The 17,439-nt window shown below is 59.8% G+C and overlaps 3 protein-coding genes across 3 annotated transcripts; 1 reads left to right on the plus strand and 2 right to left on the minus strand.

Annotated features, from left to right (window-relative positions):
• The first annotated feature begins 3,204 nt into the window (after nt 1–3,204).
• LOC142830008 (uncharacterized) lies at nt 3,205–4,998 on the plus strand. Its single transcript, XM_075932813.1, has 2 exons — nt 3,205–4,135; nt 4,331–4,998. Exons 1-2 carry the CDS (start codon nt 3,586–3,588, stop codon nt 4,843–4,845), a joined length of 1,065 nt encoding a protein of 354 aa, XP_075788928.1. The 5' UTR covers nt 3,205–3,585; the 3' UTR covers nt 4,846–4,998.
• Nucleotides 4,999–5,619: 621 nt separating this feature from the next.
• LOC142830022 (uncharacterized) lies at nt 5,620–6,970 on the minus strand. Its single transcript, XM_075932862.1, has 3 exons — nt 6,103–6,970; nt 5,670–5,848; nt 5,620–5,623 (listed from the first exon to the last, which is right to left on the minus strand). Exons 1-3 carry the CDS (start codon nt 6,574–6,576, stop codon nt 5,620–5,622), a joined length of 657 nt encoding a protein of 218 aa, XP_075788977.1. The 5' UTR covers nt 6,577–6,970.
• A 3,869-nt stretch (nt 6,971–10,839) lies between these two features.
• Nucleotides 10,840–17,032, minus strand: LOC142830009 (C-C motif chemokine 19-like). Its single transcript, XM_075932814.1, has 4 exons — nt 16,831–17,032; nt 13,819–13,942; nt 12,553–12,649; nt 10,840–11,862 (listed from the first exon to the last, which is right to left on the minus strand). Exons 1-3 carry the CDS (start codon nt 16,895–16,897, stop codon nt 12,553–12,555), a joined length of 288 nt encoding a protein of 95 aa, XP_075788929.1. The 5' UTR covers nt 16,898–17,032; the 3' UTR covers nt 10,840–11,862.
• Nucleotides 17,033–17,439: the final 407 nt, after the last annotated feature.

Consider the following 17,439-nt stretch of genomic DNA (forward strand, 5'->3'; position numbering starts at 1 on the left):
TTGCCACTTTCCAAGTGTTTACAGATGATTCCCTTAATTACTTGCTCCATTATCTTCCCTGGCACAGAAGTTACACTAACTGGTCTGTAGTTTCCTGGGTTGTTCTTATTCCCCTTTTTATAGATGGGCACTAGATTTGCCCTTTTCCAGACTTCTGGAATCTCTCCTGTCTCCCATGATTTTCCAAAGATGATAGCTAGAGGCTCAGATACCTCCTCTATCAGCTCCTTGAGTATTCTAGGACTCATTTCATCAGGCCCTAGTGACTTGCAGGCATCCAACTTTTCTAGGTGATTTTTAACTTGTTCTTTTTAAATTTTATCTTCTAACCCTTCCCTCCTCCCGGTAATATCTGGTATTTCTGTTTTTTCCGGCTGGGCACTAGACAGAAGCCTTGTGACACCTCCTGCGGTTGCGTGCTGACGCTGGGCGGTGCGGGGTTTTTTGTATGCCCGACATGCGTGTTCTTTTTTTTTAAGCTCACATGTTCAGTATTTTTTGGGAGACCATCTGGCAACCTTTGGTGCGGGTGACTCTGGGAAGTTCTCTGGAGCTGGTCAGTCTTATTGTAACCAAGGGGAAAGTGTCTCTACATGTGTGCCTGTGGCAGATGGCCGTGTGTCTGTGCAGGGGGGCAGTGAGCCTGTGGGTGAGGGCCCGTCTGATGCCTCAGAGGTGAGGCTGGGATCAGAAACAGGGCGGGAAGAGCCCAGGAATCAGGGCAATGTTTCTCTGAGGCAGTCTGGAGTGGCTGGCCAGAGTGATGTTTTAGCTGAGGAAAAAGATCAAGTTCTGGAGGGTGAGGAGTTGTGGGCTGGTGAGGTTTGTAAAACTGAACCTGCACGAGCTGAAAGTGAGTTGTGTGAGGAGGCCCAGTGTGCGCAAGCTGCAGTTTGGCTGGGGTAAGTAGCAGTGGAGGAAGCTGTCTCAGTTGTTAGCTGTGGGCCTGAAATTAGCCAGGGGTGCTGGGGCAGGGGAGAGACTCTCTCTAGTCCTCTGTCTGTGTGTGGCAGTGGCAGGCTCGTGGGCGAAGAGTTTCCTCCAGTCCTTTGTCCGAGGAAGGGGCCCCTTCACCTGCTGTTGCCCCTGAGTTAGATCTGGATACAGCTACAGCCCGGAAAGGGGGTGGCCCTAGGCTGGTGTCTGCTGGGGAGATGGATGCTGTGACTTGGGTAGATCCAGGCAGTGTTTTGCCAGGATCCCCGAGATCAGATCGGGGTGGCACTGATGTTTTCCCTGATGCTGGTGTGTCGCTGGAAGAGGGGGGAGTGACTCTGTGGGACCAGGGTGACCCCTTAGCCCGGGCACAAGGAGAGAATTAGGACATGTTAACTCTGGAGCCTAATGATGGTGTGGACGTTTACAGCCATCTAGAGAGCTGCAAAGGGAGAGAAGGTGCCGCTGACCCTGTATCTTGTGAGTCTGTCTGTGTGCCTGAGAGGGGATTGTCTGTGAAGCCACCTGATGGGCCAGGGATGATCCAGGGAGTAAAGGAATTACAGGAAGAGTTGGTTGTGACTCAGCAGGGCAATGCTGCTGCAGAGCCAGAGAAGGGTGAACTGCTGCTTAAGGAGGCTCATAGAGTCATAGAATACTAGGACTGGAAGGGACCTCGAAAGGTCATCAAGTCCAGTCCCCTGCCCCCATGGCAGGACCAAATTCTGTCTAGAACATCCCTGATAGACATTTATCTAACCTGCTCTTAAATATCTCCAGAGATGGGGATTCCACAACCTCCCTGGGCAATTTATTCCAGTGTTTAACCACCCTGACAGTTAGGAACTTTTTCCTAATGTCCAACCTCAACCTCCCTTGCTGCAGTTTAAGCCCATTGCTTCTTGTTCTATCCTCAGAGGCCAAGATGAACAAGTTTTCTCCTTCCTCCTTATGACACCCTTTTAGATACCTGAAAACCGCTCTCATGTCCCCCCTCAATCTTCTCTTTTCTAAACTAAACAAACCCAATTCCTTCTGCCTTCCCTCCTAGCTCATGTTCTCTAGACCTTTCATCATTCTCATTGTTCTTCTCTGGACCCTCTCCAATTTCTCCACATCTTTCTTGAAATGCGGTGCCCAGAACTGGACACAATATTCCAAATGAGGCCTAACCAGCGCAGAGTAGAGCAGAAGAAGGACTTCTCGTGTCTTGCTCACAACACACCTGTTAATACATCCCAGAATCATGTTTGCTTTCTTTGCAACAGCATCACACTGCTGACTTATATTTAACTTGTGGTCCACTCTGACTCCTAGATCCCTTTCTGCCGGACTCCTTCCCAGACAGTCGCTTCCCATTCTGTATGTGTGAAACTGATTGTTCCTTCCTAAGTGGAGCACTTTGCATTTGTCTTTATTAATAGGGAATTCTCATAGGGAAGAGAGTCCTTGTAGTGCTTTTAGCAAGCAGTTTGCAGTGACAATGCCTTGTTTGGAGAATAGTGATATAGATGCAGCCGTGTTAGTCTGGTGGGTCACAGCTTGTGCTGGGAGTGTTCTCTGCCTGAGACACAGCGATGGGCCTGAACTGCCTGTTGTAAAGAAGGATCGTTCAGTCAATGACTATGCTAATTAGCACGGCCCCAAGGACCATGACTCTGTAGGTGCCCGATACACGCCTGAGGAATGCGTCTGGAAAGCTGCAGACCAGTCAGTATCTAGTGGCTGCTGGCAGGGGACTCAGGGACAGGTCACCGGGCCATGGGACCTGCTCCAGCGTGGAAGGTACCAGGAATGGCCATGAGACAGACTCCATCTTGTCTTCAATTTTGCTACTGAGCCCAGACGCAGCCTTGCGAGGGACAGAGCCGGGAAGGATTGTCGACCCGTCCGGACATAGGATGGACACCAGAGACTTCTAAGCCAGCAGAAACAAAAGACAGGACTAGGTAGCACTTTAAAGACTAAAAAGATGGTTTAATAGGTGATGAGCTTCTGTGGGCCAGACCCACTTCCTCAGATCGAATAGTGGAAGAAAATTGGCACAACCCTATATACCAAAGGGATTGTATCATCACCTAATAAACCATCCTGTAGGTCTTTAAAGTGCTGCATCGTCCTGTCTTTTGTTTCAGCAAGACCAGACTAACACGCGACATCTCTATTACTTCTAAGCTAGCAGCTTGTAACACCTCTGCTGAGAGCCTGCAGCAAGAGCTTGGGGACTGGGGCATGTGTTGTATTCTCTTAACAACCTCTGGGTATGTCTACACTAGAAAGTTAGTTCGAACTAACGGACGTTAGTTCGAACTAACTTTCCTATGCGCTACACTAGCGCTCCGTTAGTTCGAACTTAATTCGAACTAACGGAGCGCTTAGTTCGAACTAGGTAAACCTCATTTTACGAGGACTAACGCCTAGTTCGAACTAGCTAGTTCGAACTAAGGGCTGTGTAGCCCTTTAGTTCGAACTAGTGGGAGGCTAAGGCTTCCCAGGTTTCCCTGGTGGCCACTCTGGCCAACACCAGGGAAACTCTATTGCCCCCCTCCCGGCCCCGGAGCCCTTAAAGGGCCACGGGCTGGCTACTCACTTTGTGCCAGTTGCAAGGCTGCCAGCACCCGTGCCTGCACAGCCTGCACCTGCCACAGGATGAGCCAGCCATCCGAGGGCTCCCAGCCCTCCACTGCTCCCCACGACCAGCCTGGCGGCTCCCGGGAGCCTGCCCGGGGGCGCAAAAGGCGGGCGCCCGCCTGGTCAAGTGCGGAGATCGTGGACCTCATCGAGGTTTGGGGGGAAGCCTCAAATGTCCACGATCTCCGCACTAGCCACCGGAACGCGGCCGTCTATGGACGCATGGCTGCCAGCCTGGCCGCCAGGGGCCACCAGCGCAGCCGGGAGCAGGTGCGCTGCAAGATTAAAGACTTGCGGCAGTCCTACTCCCGGGCCTGCCTGCCAGGGGCTGACCCGGAGGCCTGCCCCCACTTCCATGCCCTGGACCGCATCCTGGGGCCTCATGCCGTCCCTGCCCCCCGGGACGTGATTGACCCCGGGGCAGAGGGACCGCTCCTGGACACCGAGGAGGAGGAAGAGGGCTCTGAGAGCCAGGAGCCTGCCGCCAGCCTTCCCAGGACCCGGGACCCCCGAGGCACCCCACAGAGCCGCTCGCCTGCATCATCAGAGGCCGGGGAGGCGTCCACCTGTGAGTACCCTCGTGTTCCCCTTATGTGTACGGGGGGCTGGGGCGAGAGGGAGCCCTGGGACCGTGCGCCTGGGCCTTGCCCACTACGGAGCAGCAGCTGGGGATCCTGCAGGGGCCCTGGCCTTGCAGAGGGGAGCTGGGTTTCACACACCTGGGCCCCTGGGGTAATTGACCGCTGGTCTTCTTGCACCACAGCTGCAGCACCGGGGACTGCAGGGCGCACCACACCGCCTGCAGCAGCCGCCCGCGCCCGGGCAAGCAGGACAGCCAGGAACCAGGAGGACTACCAGAGGCGGCATCTCCGGTTCCTGGACCGACAGCTCCGTCTCCAGGACCACTGGGTCCAGGAGGACCTCAGGCTGCGCCAGAGGAGTCTGGAGGCCCTGGAGGAGCAGGGCCGTGCCCTGAGAGGCCACCTCCAGAGCCTGCTAGACCGCTTTCCATTTCCTCCTCCCCCTGCTCCCCCTCTTGCTCCCCCTCTTGCTCCCCCTGCTCCCCCTCTTGCTCCCCCTCTTGCTCCCCCTGCTCCCCCTCTTGCTCCCCCTGCTCCCCCTGCTCCTCCTGCTCCTCCTGCTTCCGCTCCTGCTTCCGCTCCTGCTTCCTCCACACCCCCTGTCCTCTCTGCCCCCCCCTCCACAACCATTCCCCACCGACGCCCCCGGACCCGCAGTGTGGCGAGACGGGAGAGGCACCCAGACTCCCACCCCTGAGCTTTCCTTTCCCTTCCTCCCTTCCCTCCCCTCCCCTTCCAGCTCCCTCGTCCCAGGTTTCCCCCTCCCTTCTCCCACCTTCATTCCTCCCTCCCCCACCCCAGTTCTCTGAAATAAACAGACGTTTTTGTTGGAAAAACAGGTGTCTTTATTGTACAGTAGATAGGGAGGGGAAAGGGGAAGGGGGGGGGGTAGGGTGGAAGAAGGCCCCGGTGGGGCATGCAGGGAGAGGTCAGTCCTCCTCCTCCTCCACCTGGAAGCTGTCCCGCAGGGCTTCCCGGATCCGGATGGCCCCCCGCTGGGCTTCCCGGACGGCGGCGGTGCGGGGCTGACCGTAGTGTCCAGCCATGCGGTCAGCCTCAGCCATCCAGGCTGGCAAGAAAGCCTCCCCCTTCCGCTCACACAAATTGTGGAGCACACAACATGCCGCCACCACGGGAGGGATGTTGTGCTCGGCCAGGTCCAGACGGGTGAGGAGGCATCGAAAGCGGGCTTTCAGTCGCCCGAAGGCCCCCTCCACCACGATGCGGGCCCTGCTCAGCCTGTTATTGAAGGCCTGGCGGGAGGGATTGAGGTGTCCCGTGTAGGGCTTCATGAGCCAGGGCTGCAGTGGGTAGGCGGCATCCCCCACCAGGCAGACGGGCATGTCCACGTCCCCGACCCTGATGTGGCGGTCGGGGAAGAAGGTCCCGTCCTGCAGCCGCTGGCACACGGAGGAGTTCCGGTACACCCGGGCGTCGTGTGCTTTGCCGGACCAGCCCACATTTATGTCCGTCAACTGTCCCCGGTGGTCACACACGGCCTGCAGGATGACGGAGAAGTACCCCTTGCGGTTCACGTACCGGGACGCCTGGTGTTCCGGGGCACGGATGGGGATGTGCGTCCCGTCGATGGCCCCCCCGCAGTTGGGGAAGCCGAGGGCGCCGAATCCCCGGATGACGGCATCCGGGTCGGCGAGGCGGACCACCCTGCGGAGCAGCACCCGGTTGATGGCCTTGACCACCTGCGGAGAGAGACACAGCAAAGCGTCAATCAGTGGGGCGCCCGGGTGGCTGGGAGCGTGCGTGCCCTGGCAGTGCCCCGCGCCCCACTCCCGGAAGCAACCCCCCTGGCGGCGTGTAGTACGGCCGGGACAGCCCGACCCCTCCGGTGCGGGGCGCCTTCGCCTCCTCCCGCCCCCCCCTTTGTCCCTGGGGCGGCCCATCCCCTCCTCGCAGCCCCCCTCCCCCCCGGCTCGGTGGCCGACGAGCGCCGTACCTGCATGAGCACCGCTCCGACAGTGGATCTCCCCACGCCGAACTGGTTCCCGACGGATCGGTAGCTGTCCGGCGTGGAGAGCTTCCAGAGGGCGATGGCCACCCGCTTCTGGAGGGGGATGGCGGGCCTCATGCGAGTGTCCCTTCTTTGCAGGGCAGGGGCGAGCCACTCGCAGAGCTCCAGGAAGGTGTCCCTCCTCATCCTAAAGTTCTGGGTCCACTGTCGGTCGTCCCAGCGCTCCAGGACGATGCGGTCCCACCAGTCGCTGCTGGTGTCCAGACGCCAGATGCGGCGGGGCACGCCGGTGCCGGGGCGCCGCCGCGGCTCCTCCACGGCCCCCAGGGCGGCCAGGCGGAGAGGCAGGGGGCTGACGTTCCCCAGGTGGTGCCAGGCAGCCTCGAGCCATTGCTGGCAGGCTTGCAGCAGCAAGTCCAGAACGTGCACCAGAAGGTGCAGGGCGAGCCGTGGCTCCATGTTGCCACCTGCGGCGGTCCCCCCCGAAGGGAAGCACCGACACAGACGGGCACAGAGACCGACGCTTTGCTGTCCCTCGGCGAGGTTGGCAAGCAAGCAGGAAAAGCTGAGAACCGGCTGTCCAGGGGGGGTCCCTTTAAGCACGAGCCTCAGATAGCCTCAGACAGCAGCCACACAAAGCAACTGCTGACCTGATGCCCTGCCAGAACCGGTTTCAGCTGCCCTTAAATGCCCCCCTGCGTCCAATCAGTGTGGACGCGCTAGTTCGAACTAGCAAAACGCTAGTTCGAACTAGTTTTTAGTTCTAGATGCGCTAGTTCGAACTAGCTTAGTTCGAATTAACTAATTCGAACTAAGTTAGTTCGAACTAGCGCTGTAGTGTAGACGTACCCTCACTCTCCACTTTTCCTTTCCTTTGTTAATACACCTTTAGATTTCAGATGCTAAAGGTCTGGCCCAGCGTGATCCTGTGGGGAAGATCCAAAGTGTAAGCTGACCGGGGATTTGTGGCTGGTTCTTTGGGACCGGGAGGACCCGTTCGGGGGAGGTGAGATCGGGTTCCATAACCCCTCACCTGTGTTAGGCCCTGGGCTGATTGTGGCACAGGGAGAGCTGGGGTGTCTGAGGGGTTTTGCTCGGGAGGCTTCCTGCTGGCCGGATTGGCAGCTGGAGCTCTCGGTGGGACTGGTATGTGGCCTGTTTGGGAAGGTCTCCGGTCAGGGGCTGTAAGCAGCCCTGGTTTCGAGCTATTTGCCCTGAGCGGACACTCCCAGACCCGGCCCGGCCCATCACAGCATCCTGCTCCGAAAAGTGACTGAGGCATTGCAGGGCCGCTCTCTGCTCATCCTCTGTGATTTCTGCATCCATGGGGCCCACTCCATAAGCACACAGAGGGGTTTCTACCCACCAGCCCTGCCGTCTGTCACGTTACTGAATTTGAGGGAAGCAGCCAGATCGCTGCTGCACCCATAGGTGAGGGTGTTGGCCCCAAAAATGGTATAAAAAGGGCCATGTGGGGTGTTGAATAGAAGCTCACTGTCTGCTAATCCTGTGTACACTAGTCGTGTGATTGTAGAATGTCTGTGTGTGGAGTTAGGAATCTGTAATCTGTGTGGAGACTGAATATTTCTCTGAATGTGGTTGAGCATTGGGCAGAGCCTGGCCTATGGACATGCTAATTAGCGAGGCCCTATGGGACAATGGCTCTCAATGGGCCAAGGACACACCTGGGGAATGGTGACCAACACCTAAGGGCTGCCAGCAGGGAACACAGGGATAGGCTGCTGGCCAGGTGACCTGCTGCGGCCAAGAAGACACCAGGAAGGAGGGATAAATAGGCCATGTGGTCGACTCCATCTTGTTCTCAGCTCAGCACTTCATCCCAGAGGCAGCATTGCAGGGATCGAAGGGCCGGGAAGACCTGTGAACCCATCCTGATGCTAGGATGTGCAACAAGGACTTTTAAACCAGCAGCTGTAACATCTCTGCTAGAGCCTGCATCGAGAACTGGTACGTTACGAGGTGCATGTAACGTACTATCCTTTAACAACCTCACTCTCCTGCTTTTCTTTATTGTTGCAATAAACCTTTAGTTGTTGGATGCTAAAGGATTGGCCCAGCGTGATTTGTGGGTAAGGTCCAGAGGGTAACTTGACCAGGGATCTGTGGCTGGTTTCTTGGAACCGGACAGAACTCGTTCGGGGTAGGTGGGATTGGGTGCTAGGACCCCCCACCTGTGTATGAGGCCCGGGGCCATCTGGGGCACAGATATTGCTGGGGTGTCGGAGGGGTTTTGCTCGGGAGGCTTCAGGCAGGCAGCTGAAGCGCTCTGTGGGACTGGTTTGTGGTCTATTTGGGAAGGTCTCCAGTCTGGGGGCTATAAGGAGCCCCGAAGTTGAGCAATTCGCCCTGAACGGACACCCTCAGCTGTGCCGAGATATGTCCCGGTCCGTCACACTGTCACAGTCTGAATCTCGGGCCCTAGCCTCGGCCACAGGTTCTGCTGGCTAACCCAGACCCACAGTGACACCCAGGCTGCTCCTTGGCCTGCCATCCATGCCCGCTGCAGCCTGGCAACCTGGCTAGGCAAGGGGGAGCCAAATCCCCAACCCTGCAACCCGTGGTGAGGTTTTAGCAAGTGTAAGCAGCGGCTGAACTGCTGCTTGCTGTCAGCCAGCTAACAGGAGGGGTCGGTGTGCCCACTACAGTTCTTTAGCTCTGCAAGGTAATTAACTGTTGACATGTAAATACAGCTCAGGAGAGAATCCGAGGTGTGGCTGCGTAAATCCCATTCAGCCAGGGCTGATGGAGGGTCAGTGTTGGACTGGACTGTGGAGAATTGTAAATAATTTGGGACTGTTGTGGGGGTCACTAATCATGCTACCCCTAAATGTGGGAACTGTAACACATGCCACCAGTGCTCGCGGGAGAGACACCCCCATCATGGGAAGAGGTCTCGGAAGAACAAGCCTCCCCCTTCCAGAGTTGAGTGAACAGAGCTGGAGGGAAGGGTTAAAAGGTTTGAGTCAGCCTGCTCCAGACCTGCCGGGTGTGAGCTATAAGACTGGCCAGGCCTGCATCTTTCCCCCTTTGTTTTAAGGACAGACCTAAAGCAGACTCCCTGAGGAGTCTTTTCTTTTGCTAGTCCAGTGAAAGCTGGATTCATTTGCCAGTCCAGCTGGTGGCTAAAGAGTTGAAATCACTGAGAGCTGAAATCACTGGTTTGGCTGAGGCCAGACCTATTGCTGCCAGTGAAGTGGCGGTGACCAGCGGCGTGGCGTGGCGCGGAGCGGCAGCAGGCGAGGGGTGGCCATCAGCGACATGGTGTGGCATGGCGAGGGGCAGCCACCAGCGGCGTGGCGCGGAGCGGCACCAGACGAGGAGCGGTGACCAGCGGCGTGGCGTGGAGCGGCGGCAGGTGCCCAGCGGTGTGGAACAAGACAGCTGGTGGAGCATGGAGGAGTTTCGTATAAGGTGCCCCCTATCTATCCCCCCACCCCCATTTCTACCCAGGTTGGGAGGTGAAACCCTGCGGGTGAACTTTGGGACTCTGGGTGGCAGGGACCAGGGACAGAGACTTTTGGGCTGTCGGACTGTTTTGGACTTCGGGCGATTCTTGGCTGGGGTGGGGGCTTGGCTCCTGTTTGGGTTATGGTCTCTGTTTGTGGTGTTTTCCCCAAGTTAATGCCATACGACTTCTCTCTCTGTTTCATTAAATGTTTCTTTCCTACACTCAGACTCGGTGCTTGCGAGTGGGAAGCATTGCCTCTCAGAGGCGCCCAGGGGTGCGTGAATTTCCCAGATTACTGGGTGGGGGCTCGAGCCGGTTCTATGTGTGATGGCCCCAAGATATTGAACCCAGCCCTGGTTACTGCCAGGCCTACCCAGCAGAAGGGTTACACAAGGACACGTCTGAGAGGACAGCCCGGGGGGGGGCGGGGGGGGTGAGTCTCGACAGTGTGTGGCGGTGTGGGCTTTGCGACAGGCCAGTCGAGGCTGTCCCGGAAGAAGAGGCTGTTTCGAAGGAGAACAGTCGGAATGCGCTGTGGTGAAAAGTCACAACCTGCAAACGCTGGGATAGCTGAGAGCTCCTCTTGCAGGCGATGGTGTGGCTTTCGGCCACGCGCGGTGTCGGAGGGGAGAGCGGGCCAGTGGACGGTTTTCAGCCAGCCCCTCTCAGGCGCCAAGTCAGACGGTGCCGCTCCCCTGTCCACGATCCAGGCAGTGACAAAGAGACACTCGCAAATTCAGTGGCTGAATGACGGAGCTGGGGGTCACGTGGATTTTAAGTGGTACCTTGGCTACGGCTGAGCTTCGTTAAAGTCATAAATAACCCAGCAGCAGTGGCCATGTCGTGATCACATCGTGCAAACAATTTGCCCAGCACTTGGCACCAAGGTGCCTGAGATTTTCAAAGGCGCGAAGGGCAGGGAGGTGGCCAGGACCCATGGGAGTTGTGTCCTCACCACAGATCCGGCTCAGCGCTTCCTGCGTTCCCTGTTCCCTGCCGCAAGCAGGGACCGCCTAGCCCCGAAACTCCCCTCCCCCAACCCCGCGCGGTTTGGGCGTCATACGCAGCCAGCCAGGGTTGCACATTTCTGGGGCTTTTAATTTAAAATATCGGTTTGATCACAGCCGGAAGAGAGAGGGGACAGACAGCCAGACAGGCAGGCAGAGCAAATTCCCCTGCAATTCACAGCAGCACACAGCTCCCGTGGCACACGCGTGGCCCTCGCTGATGTTACCGCTGCTCCCACCGCCGGGGGGGTCTAGACACAGGATCGGTCTGATGCAGAAGAGCAGAGGGCTCTGGGGTCCTGGAGGCTCTGGCGGGAAGGCGGCACCAGGGAACGCCCGGCCATGGCGCTTACCCCCGCGCAAGGGGTCACTGACCCTGCCCTGTGAGCGCTGGCTGAGGGAGGGGCCCGGCCCACGCTCCAGCTCCTCTCCTCGCCCTGGGGCCCTGTCCCCGCGGCGGGGCCAGGCCGGCTCCGCTCAGCCCAGTGGAACAGAGCTGAACCCCCCTCCCATTGCAGCCACCCCCCAGTCCTGCGCCAAGAGCCAGCTCTGCCTCAGCCTTAGCACCCCCGCACTCCCCCCAGCAAATCTACCCCCTGGCCTCCCCCCCCCCAGCAACTCTCTTGGCACTGCCCGGGCGGCTTGGCACAGAAACCATTGCAGGAGCACTGGCTGAGTGCCACGGACCCGATTTGCTTTATGCCAGGGCCCCTGGAGGGTGGGGCTGGCAAAGGGGGCTGGCCAGGAGACCCAGGACAGGACGGACAGGCAGCACCTGGACTTGGCTCCCCACATGGCCCCTTCCCCGTGCGGCTGCCCAGAAGGCTGATACGGGGGGGAGGGTCTTTCCGCTGGCACAGGGGCCATTGTGGGCCAGTTTCGGTCTCTCTAATAGAGGCACCTGCTCCCTAGGGGTGCAGCTGAGACCCACCACACTCGTCTCACGTCGTGGCCACCGCCCAGCCAGCCAGGTCGCCACCAAGTACAGAGAGCCCACGAATTCCGGGGGGACCTGCCGAGGTGCCCGGCTCATTGCGGGAGCACGTCTGCCTGGCACGGGGAGGCCGGGGGCAGTGCCAGCCGGCGTGGCCTGAGCCGTCTGCGCCTGGCAGGCCTGGGCACACCCCGGCCCGGTCCCAGCGAAGCAGCACGTGGCGTGACAGAGTCCAGGGAGAGTCCCCGGGCAGAGCAGAGAGCAGGAAGTGAAGATCTCCGCGGGGGTGCAGGACCGTCCCACCGGAGTCAGACCCGAAGGAGCTGCTGGCCGTCCTAGGAAAGAGAGAAAAAGGGTGATGCTCGTCCGCCCGCTGCCAGCTCTCGGCTGAGCCCTGCGAGGGAACAGGCCGCTTCTCTGATCGCGGGGGAAAGGCCCGTGCGGAGTGTGGGAATCCAGGCCTGAGACGTGTCTCCCCTGCCCAGCCAGGAGGCGGGTCCAGGTTAAATGGGCCATCGCGCAGCATCCCAGTGCAGCAGCCGGGTGAATGGTCCATGCGCGGATGTGAGGCTGTCCGAGCGGCCAGGCTGGGTCAGCGCAAAGGCCCAGCCAGCCCCGTGTCCTGTAGCTAAGGCGCGACCCCCTGAGTCCGCCTGGCTTCTCCGGGCCCGCCCCAGGCAGGAGATGGAGACTAGACACTGGACTAGGTGCCCTGGCCCAGCACGCCCACAGGTGAGTCCTAGATCAGAGGTACCAGTGGGCTGGCTGGGGATAGAGGGGGGGATACAGGGCTCCAGCGACCAATGGACTGGCCGGGGATGGCGGCAGGGCCCAGTGGTACGGGGCTCAGGGTCCCAGCAGGCTGACCCAGCATGAGGAGGTAAGCCGCTGGGATCCAGGGGGGCACCCTGTGCCCAGCATGGAGGAAGCGACTCCTCCCCCACATCTGCCAGGCCTGACTAGCCGGTGCCCCTGCTGCGTGCCAGCATGCACGGGCTTTGCCTGGGGTGCGGCTGTGCCCTTACCTAGCTATAGTAGGCTTCCCGCAGCTTCTCCATCAGACGGTGCACCCAGTAGGCATGGGGAGGGGCACAGAGCCGCCGTCCTCTCATGGTGATAAACCTAACGCACAGCAAGGAAACAGAGGTGCCAGTTAACACGAGCTACCCCCTGCACCCTGCCACTGCTCTGCCCCCCTCTGCCTGCAGCCGCCCCGTGGTGGCTTCCCGGCTGAGGGCGTGTGGGAGATTCCCAAGCCGAACTTTGTAGGTAACAACGCTGAGGAATTGTTCCGGATGGAGGTGTCATTAGAGGAGGTTTGGGAACAAATTGATAAATTTAACAGTAACAAGTCCCCGGGACCAGATGGCAGCCACCCGAGAGTTCTGAAAGCGCTCCAATGGGAAAGTGCGGAACTATTAACTGTGGTTTGTAACTGACCCTTTAAATCCGCTTCCGTACCAAATGACGGGAAGGTAGCTAATGTGCCGCCAATATTTAAAAAGGGCTCTAGAGGTGATCCTGGCAATTACAGACCGGTAAGTCTAACATCAGCACTGGGCAAATGGGTTGAAACTATAGCAAAGAATAAAATTGTCAGACATGTGGATGAAGATAATTTGTTGGGGGAAAGTCAATGTGATTTCTGTAAAGGGAAATCCTGCCTTACTAATCAGCTAGAGTTCTTTGAGGGAGGTCAACAAGCACGTGGACAAGGGGGATCCAATGGATCTAGTGCACTTAGATTTCCAGAAAGCCTTTGACAAAGTCCTTCACCAAAGGCTCTTAAGTAAAGTAAGTTGTCATGGGATAAGAGGGAAGGTCCTTCTGTGGATTGGTAACCGGTTAAAAGACAGGAAACAACGGGTAGAAATAAATGGTCAGTTCTCGGAGTGGAGAGGGGTACCTAGTGGGTCCATGCTGGAACCGATCCTAATCATCTGATTTATAAATGATCTGGAGAAAGGGGGAAACAGGGAGGCAAAATGTGCCGATGATCCCAGACTGCTCGAGATAGTTAAGACCGAAGCAGCCTGTGACGCGCTTCAAAAGGATCCCCCCAAACTAAGTGATTGGGTAAGAAAATGGTAAATGGAATGTCAGGTCGATCGATGTCAAGTAACGCACGCGTCCCAGGTTTGGGAGGGTCTGTTCTACTCAGCAGCGCCCATCCCCCTGGTGTCTGACCTGCCCCCTTCCATCCCCAGCTCCCCACCAGCTAGACCCCCCCCCCACCCGCCAGCACGAGCAGCCCCCCCGGCCCTCTCCCCCGCCCTGGCAGGGGTACTCACACTATGGCATGGATGGGGCAGCCATCCTGCCGCCGCTGCACCTCGTAGCCCAGCAGAAGTTTGCGGGGGATGGGGGTCGAGCTGGTTCTCAAGCAGCAGTCCAGGGCGTTGTTGGTGCCGGACACTGGGAGAGAAAATCCATAGGAGGGTTGGGCTCCGGGTGCTCTGGGCTCTGGTTCTTCCGGGCTCCGGGTGCTCTGGGATCTGGTTCTTCCGGGCTTTGGGTGCCCTGGGCTCTGGGTGCTGTGGGCCCCGGGTGCTCTGGGCTCTGGTCCGACTGGTTGCCATACTGCAGTCGGGGGGGGGGGGATTTTCCCCCAGGTCAGATTGGCCGAGGCCCTATGGGGTGGGATTCACCTCCCCCTGCAGTGTGGGCCTGGGGGGCCTTGCTCATTTGATCTAGTGTCAGTGGTGGGGTCTCTGCCACTGCGTCGGGGGCTGGAGCACGACCTGCGAGGGGAAGCTGAGGGGTTTGGGTTTGTTCAGTCTGCAGAAGAGCAGAGTGAGGGGGGATTTGAGAGCAGCCTTCAACTTCCTGAAGGGAGGTTCCAAAGAGGCTGGAGAGAGGCTGTTCTCAGTGGGGGCAGGTGGCAGAACAAGGAGCAATGGGCTCAAGTTACAGTGGGGGAGGTCTAGGTTGGAGATTAGGAAAAGCGATTTCCCCAGGCGGGTGGGGAAGCGCTGGGCTGGGTTCCCTAGGGAGGGGGTGGAATCTCCATCCCTAGAGGTGTTTAAGTCCCGGCCTGACCAAGCCCTGGCTGGGATGGTTGAGCTGGGGTTGGTCCTGCTTTGGGCAGGGGGCTGGACTTGGTGCCTCCTGAGGCCTCTGCAGCCCTGGGGTTCTGTGAGTCTAAGTTTCAGAATCCCGAATAGAGGGTCTGTTCCGGAGGCGGGGGTGAGGCTGTGGCCTGTAATGGGCGTCAGCTGAGCAGCCTTTTCTGACCTTAAGGTCTCTGAAGGTCCAAGGAAGGGGCAGTGCTACCTCGTATCGGACCAGCCAAGAGACCCAACAGCAGAGACACTGCGCACAGGCTGGGGACCCTAGAACACCCCCCTCCCTCCGACGCTCCGCCTGTCCCAGACAAAACCCGGGGATCCTACAATGTCCCCCCCCAACGCTCCGCCTATCCCAGACGAAACCCGGGGATCCTACAACGTCCCCTCCCGACGCTCCGCTTGTCCCAGACGAAACCCGGGGATCCTACAATGTCCCCCCGCGATGCTCCGCCTGTCCCAGACGAAACCCAGGGATCCTACAACGTCCCCTCCCGACGCTCCGCCTGTCCCAGACAAAACCCGGTGATCCTACAACGTCCCCTCCCGACACTCCGCCTGTCCCAGACCAAACCCAGGGATCCTACAACGTCCCCTCCCGACGCTCTGCCTGTCCCAGCCAAAACCCGGTGATCCTACAACGTCCCCTCCCGACACTCCGCCTGTCCCAGACCAAACCCGGGAATCCTACAACGTCCCCTCCCGACGCTCCGCCTGTCCCAGCCAAAACCCGGTGATCCTACAACGTCCCCTCCCGACACTCCGCCTGTCCCAGACCAAACCCAGGGATCCTACAACGTCCCCTCCCGACGCTCTGCCTGTCCCAGACCAAACCCGGGGATCCTACAACGTCCCCTCCCGACGCTCCGCCTGTCCCAGCCAAAACCTGGGGATCCTACAACGTCCCCTCCCGACGCTCCGCCTGTCCCAGCCAAAACCTGGGGATCCTACAATGTCCCCTCCCGACGCTCCGCCTGTCCCAGACAAAACCCGGGGATCCTACAATGCCCCCCCCCAATGCTCCGCCTGTCCCAGACAAAACCCGGGGATCCTACAATGTCCCCCTGCGATGCTCTGCCTGTCCCAGACGAAACCCGGGGATCCTACAACGTCCCCTCCCGGCGCTCTGCCTGTCCCAGACGAAACCCAGGGATCCTACAACGTCCCCTCCCGGCGCTCTGCCTGTCCCAGACCAAACCCGGGCATCCTACAACGTCCCCTCCCGATGCTCCGCCTGTCCCAGACCAAACCCGGGGATCCTACAACGTCCCCTCCCGACGCTCTGCCTGTCCCAGCCAAAACCCGGTGATCCTACAACGTCCCCTCCCGACGCGCCGCCTGTCCCAGACCAAACCCGGGGATCCTACAACGTCCCCTCCCGATGCTCCGCCTGTCCCAGACCAAACCCGGGGATCCTACAACGTCCCCTCCCGACGCTCCGCCTGTCCCAGACCAAACCCGGGGATCCTACAACGTCCCCTCCCGACGCTCCGCCTGTCCCAAAGGAAACCCGGGAAGGAGGCTGGGAAGGGCCCTTTGCTTTCGGGATCCAAGCGACTGGCTGCAGGGGTCTCTGTTGCCCACCCGGCTGGGATCTGTTTGCTTTTACAGACGATTATTGCCCGTGTGTTTCCAGCAGAGCCCACGACACTCCAGGTGCTGCCCAAAGCCCAGAGAAGCCCAGAGACCAGTCCCTCGCCGCCGTCTCTCTCCCCTGAGCCCTCGACATGGAGCCTTGCACATGCAAACTCAGGCGGACAGCCCACAGCTGTGCCCGAGCATCCAGGGCCTGATCCTCGCCCTGTCCTGTGCCATCAAACCCCACCAGTCTGGCTCTGGGCCAGCCGTCTCTGTGCCTCGGTTTCCCCCTGCGCTGGGGGCGTACTGGCAGCAGCCTCTGAGGTGTGACGAAGGAGGCTCATTAACGAGCCAGGGATGGGTGCAAAGTGTCACTGCGCAGGATTTCACTGCGCCAGGCACACCCGCGGGGTCAGGCTGCGAGCGCTGGGAGGCTGAGTGGCCCAGCGGCAGGACGGCCGGCGTGGAGCAGAGCTCCCGGGGGCGGAGGGGAAACACTCCGGAGACTGATGCCCGGGTGCCCTGTGCCAGCCTTGGGGATGCCTCAGCTGGAAGCCAGCAGCAACCCCAGCCCCGGCGCGCTAACCCCAGGGACCGGCCCGCCCCACGAGCAGAGCCCCAGGGCTGCAGAGCGCGCCCGGCGGGAGCTGTCCAGCTTACCGGGCAGGAGGCTCTGCAGGAAGAGGGCGGCCAGGCCGAGCAGAACCAGGCTCCGAGCCAGCTCCATGCTGCGGCGCAGGCGGGGAGTCCGGAGTCGCCTGCAGGAGGGAGTCGGGCGGGCACACTCGGCACGGGGGCGGCTGCAGCTCCCGGGGCTCGGCTGCTCCGGCTCTATTTATCCTGCCTCCTTGCTCTCGCTTTCACTTCTCCCGGAGGCGGGCTCACTTCCCCGCTGCCGCTGCTGGCTTCGGGCAGGGCTCCCGGCGCGGCGCCAGCGGAGAGGGGACAGGCCCCGGCAGCACCTGTGGGCTGGCAAAGGGGGCGCGGCCCCAGCACTGGGCTAGCGGGGGCTCAGACCCCCTGTGAGCCGTGGGCAGGCTGGGGTGGGCACGGAGCCGGTGCTACGGGGAAGGACTCATCTAGGTCAGCCGGGGGGTCTTAGCCACGCTCTAGAAACCCCCCTGCAGAAGCTGGGCGCTCACGCAGCCTGACTGGCATTGCAGTGTGCCAGCCTCGGCCTGTGGGCCCCTGCCCCATGGGTCGGGGGGCTGGAGGGGTGGCCCAGTTGCTTGGGGAAATGCCCTGGGTTGATGTTCAGCAGGGCCTGCT

The sequence above is a fragment of the Pelodiscus sinensis genome, chromosome 6, assembly GCF_049634645.1.
Source record: "Pelodiscus sinensis isolate JC-2024 chromosome 6, ASM4963464v1, whole genome shotgun sequence".
Classification (NCBI taxonomy): Eukaryota; Metazoa; Chordata; order Testudines; family Trionychidae; genus Pelodiscus; species Pelodiscus sinensis.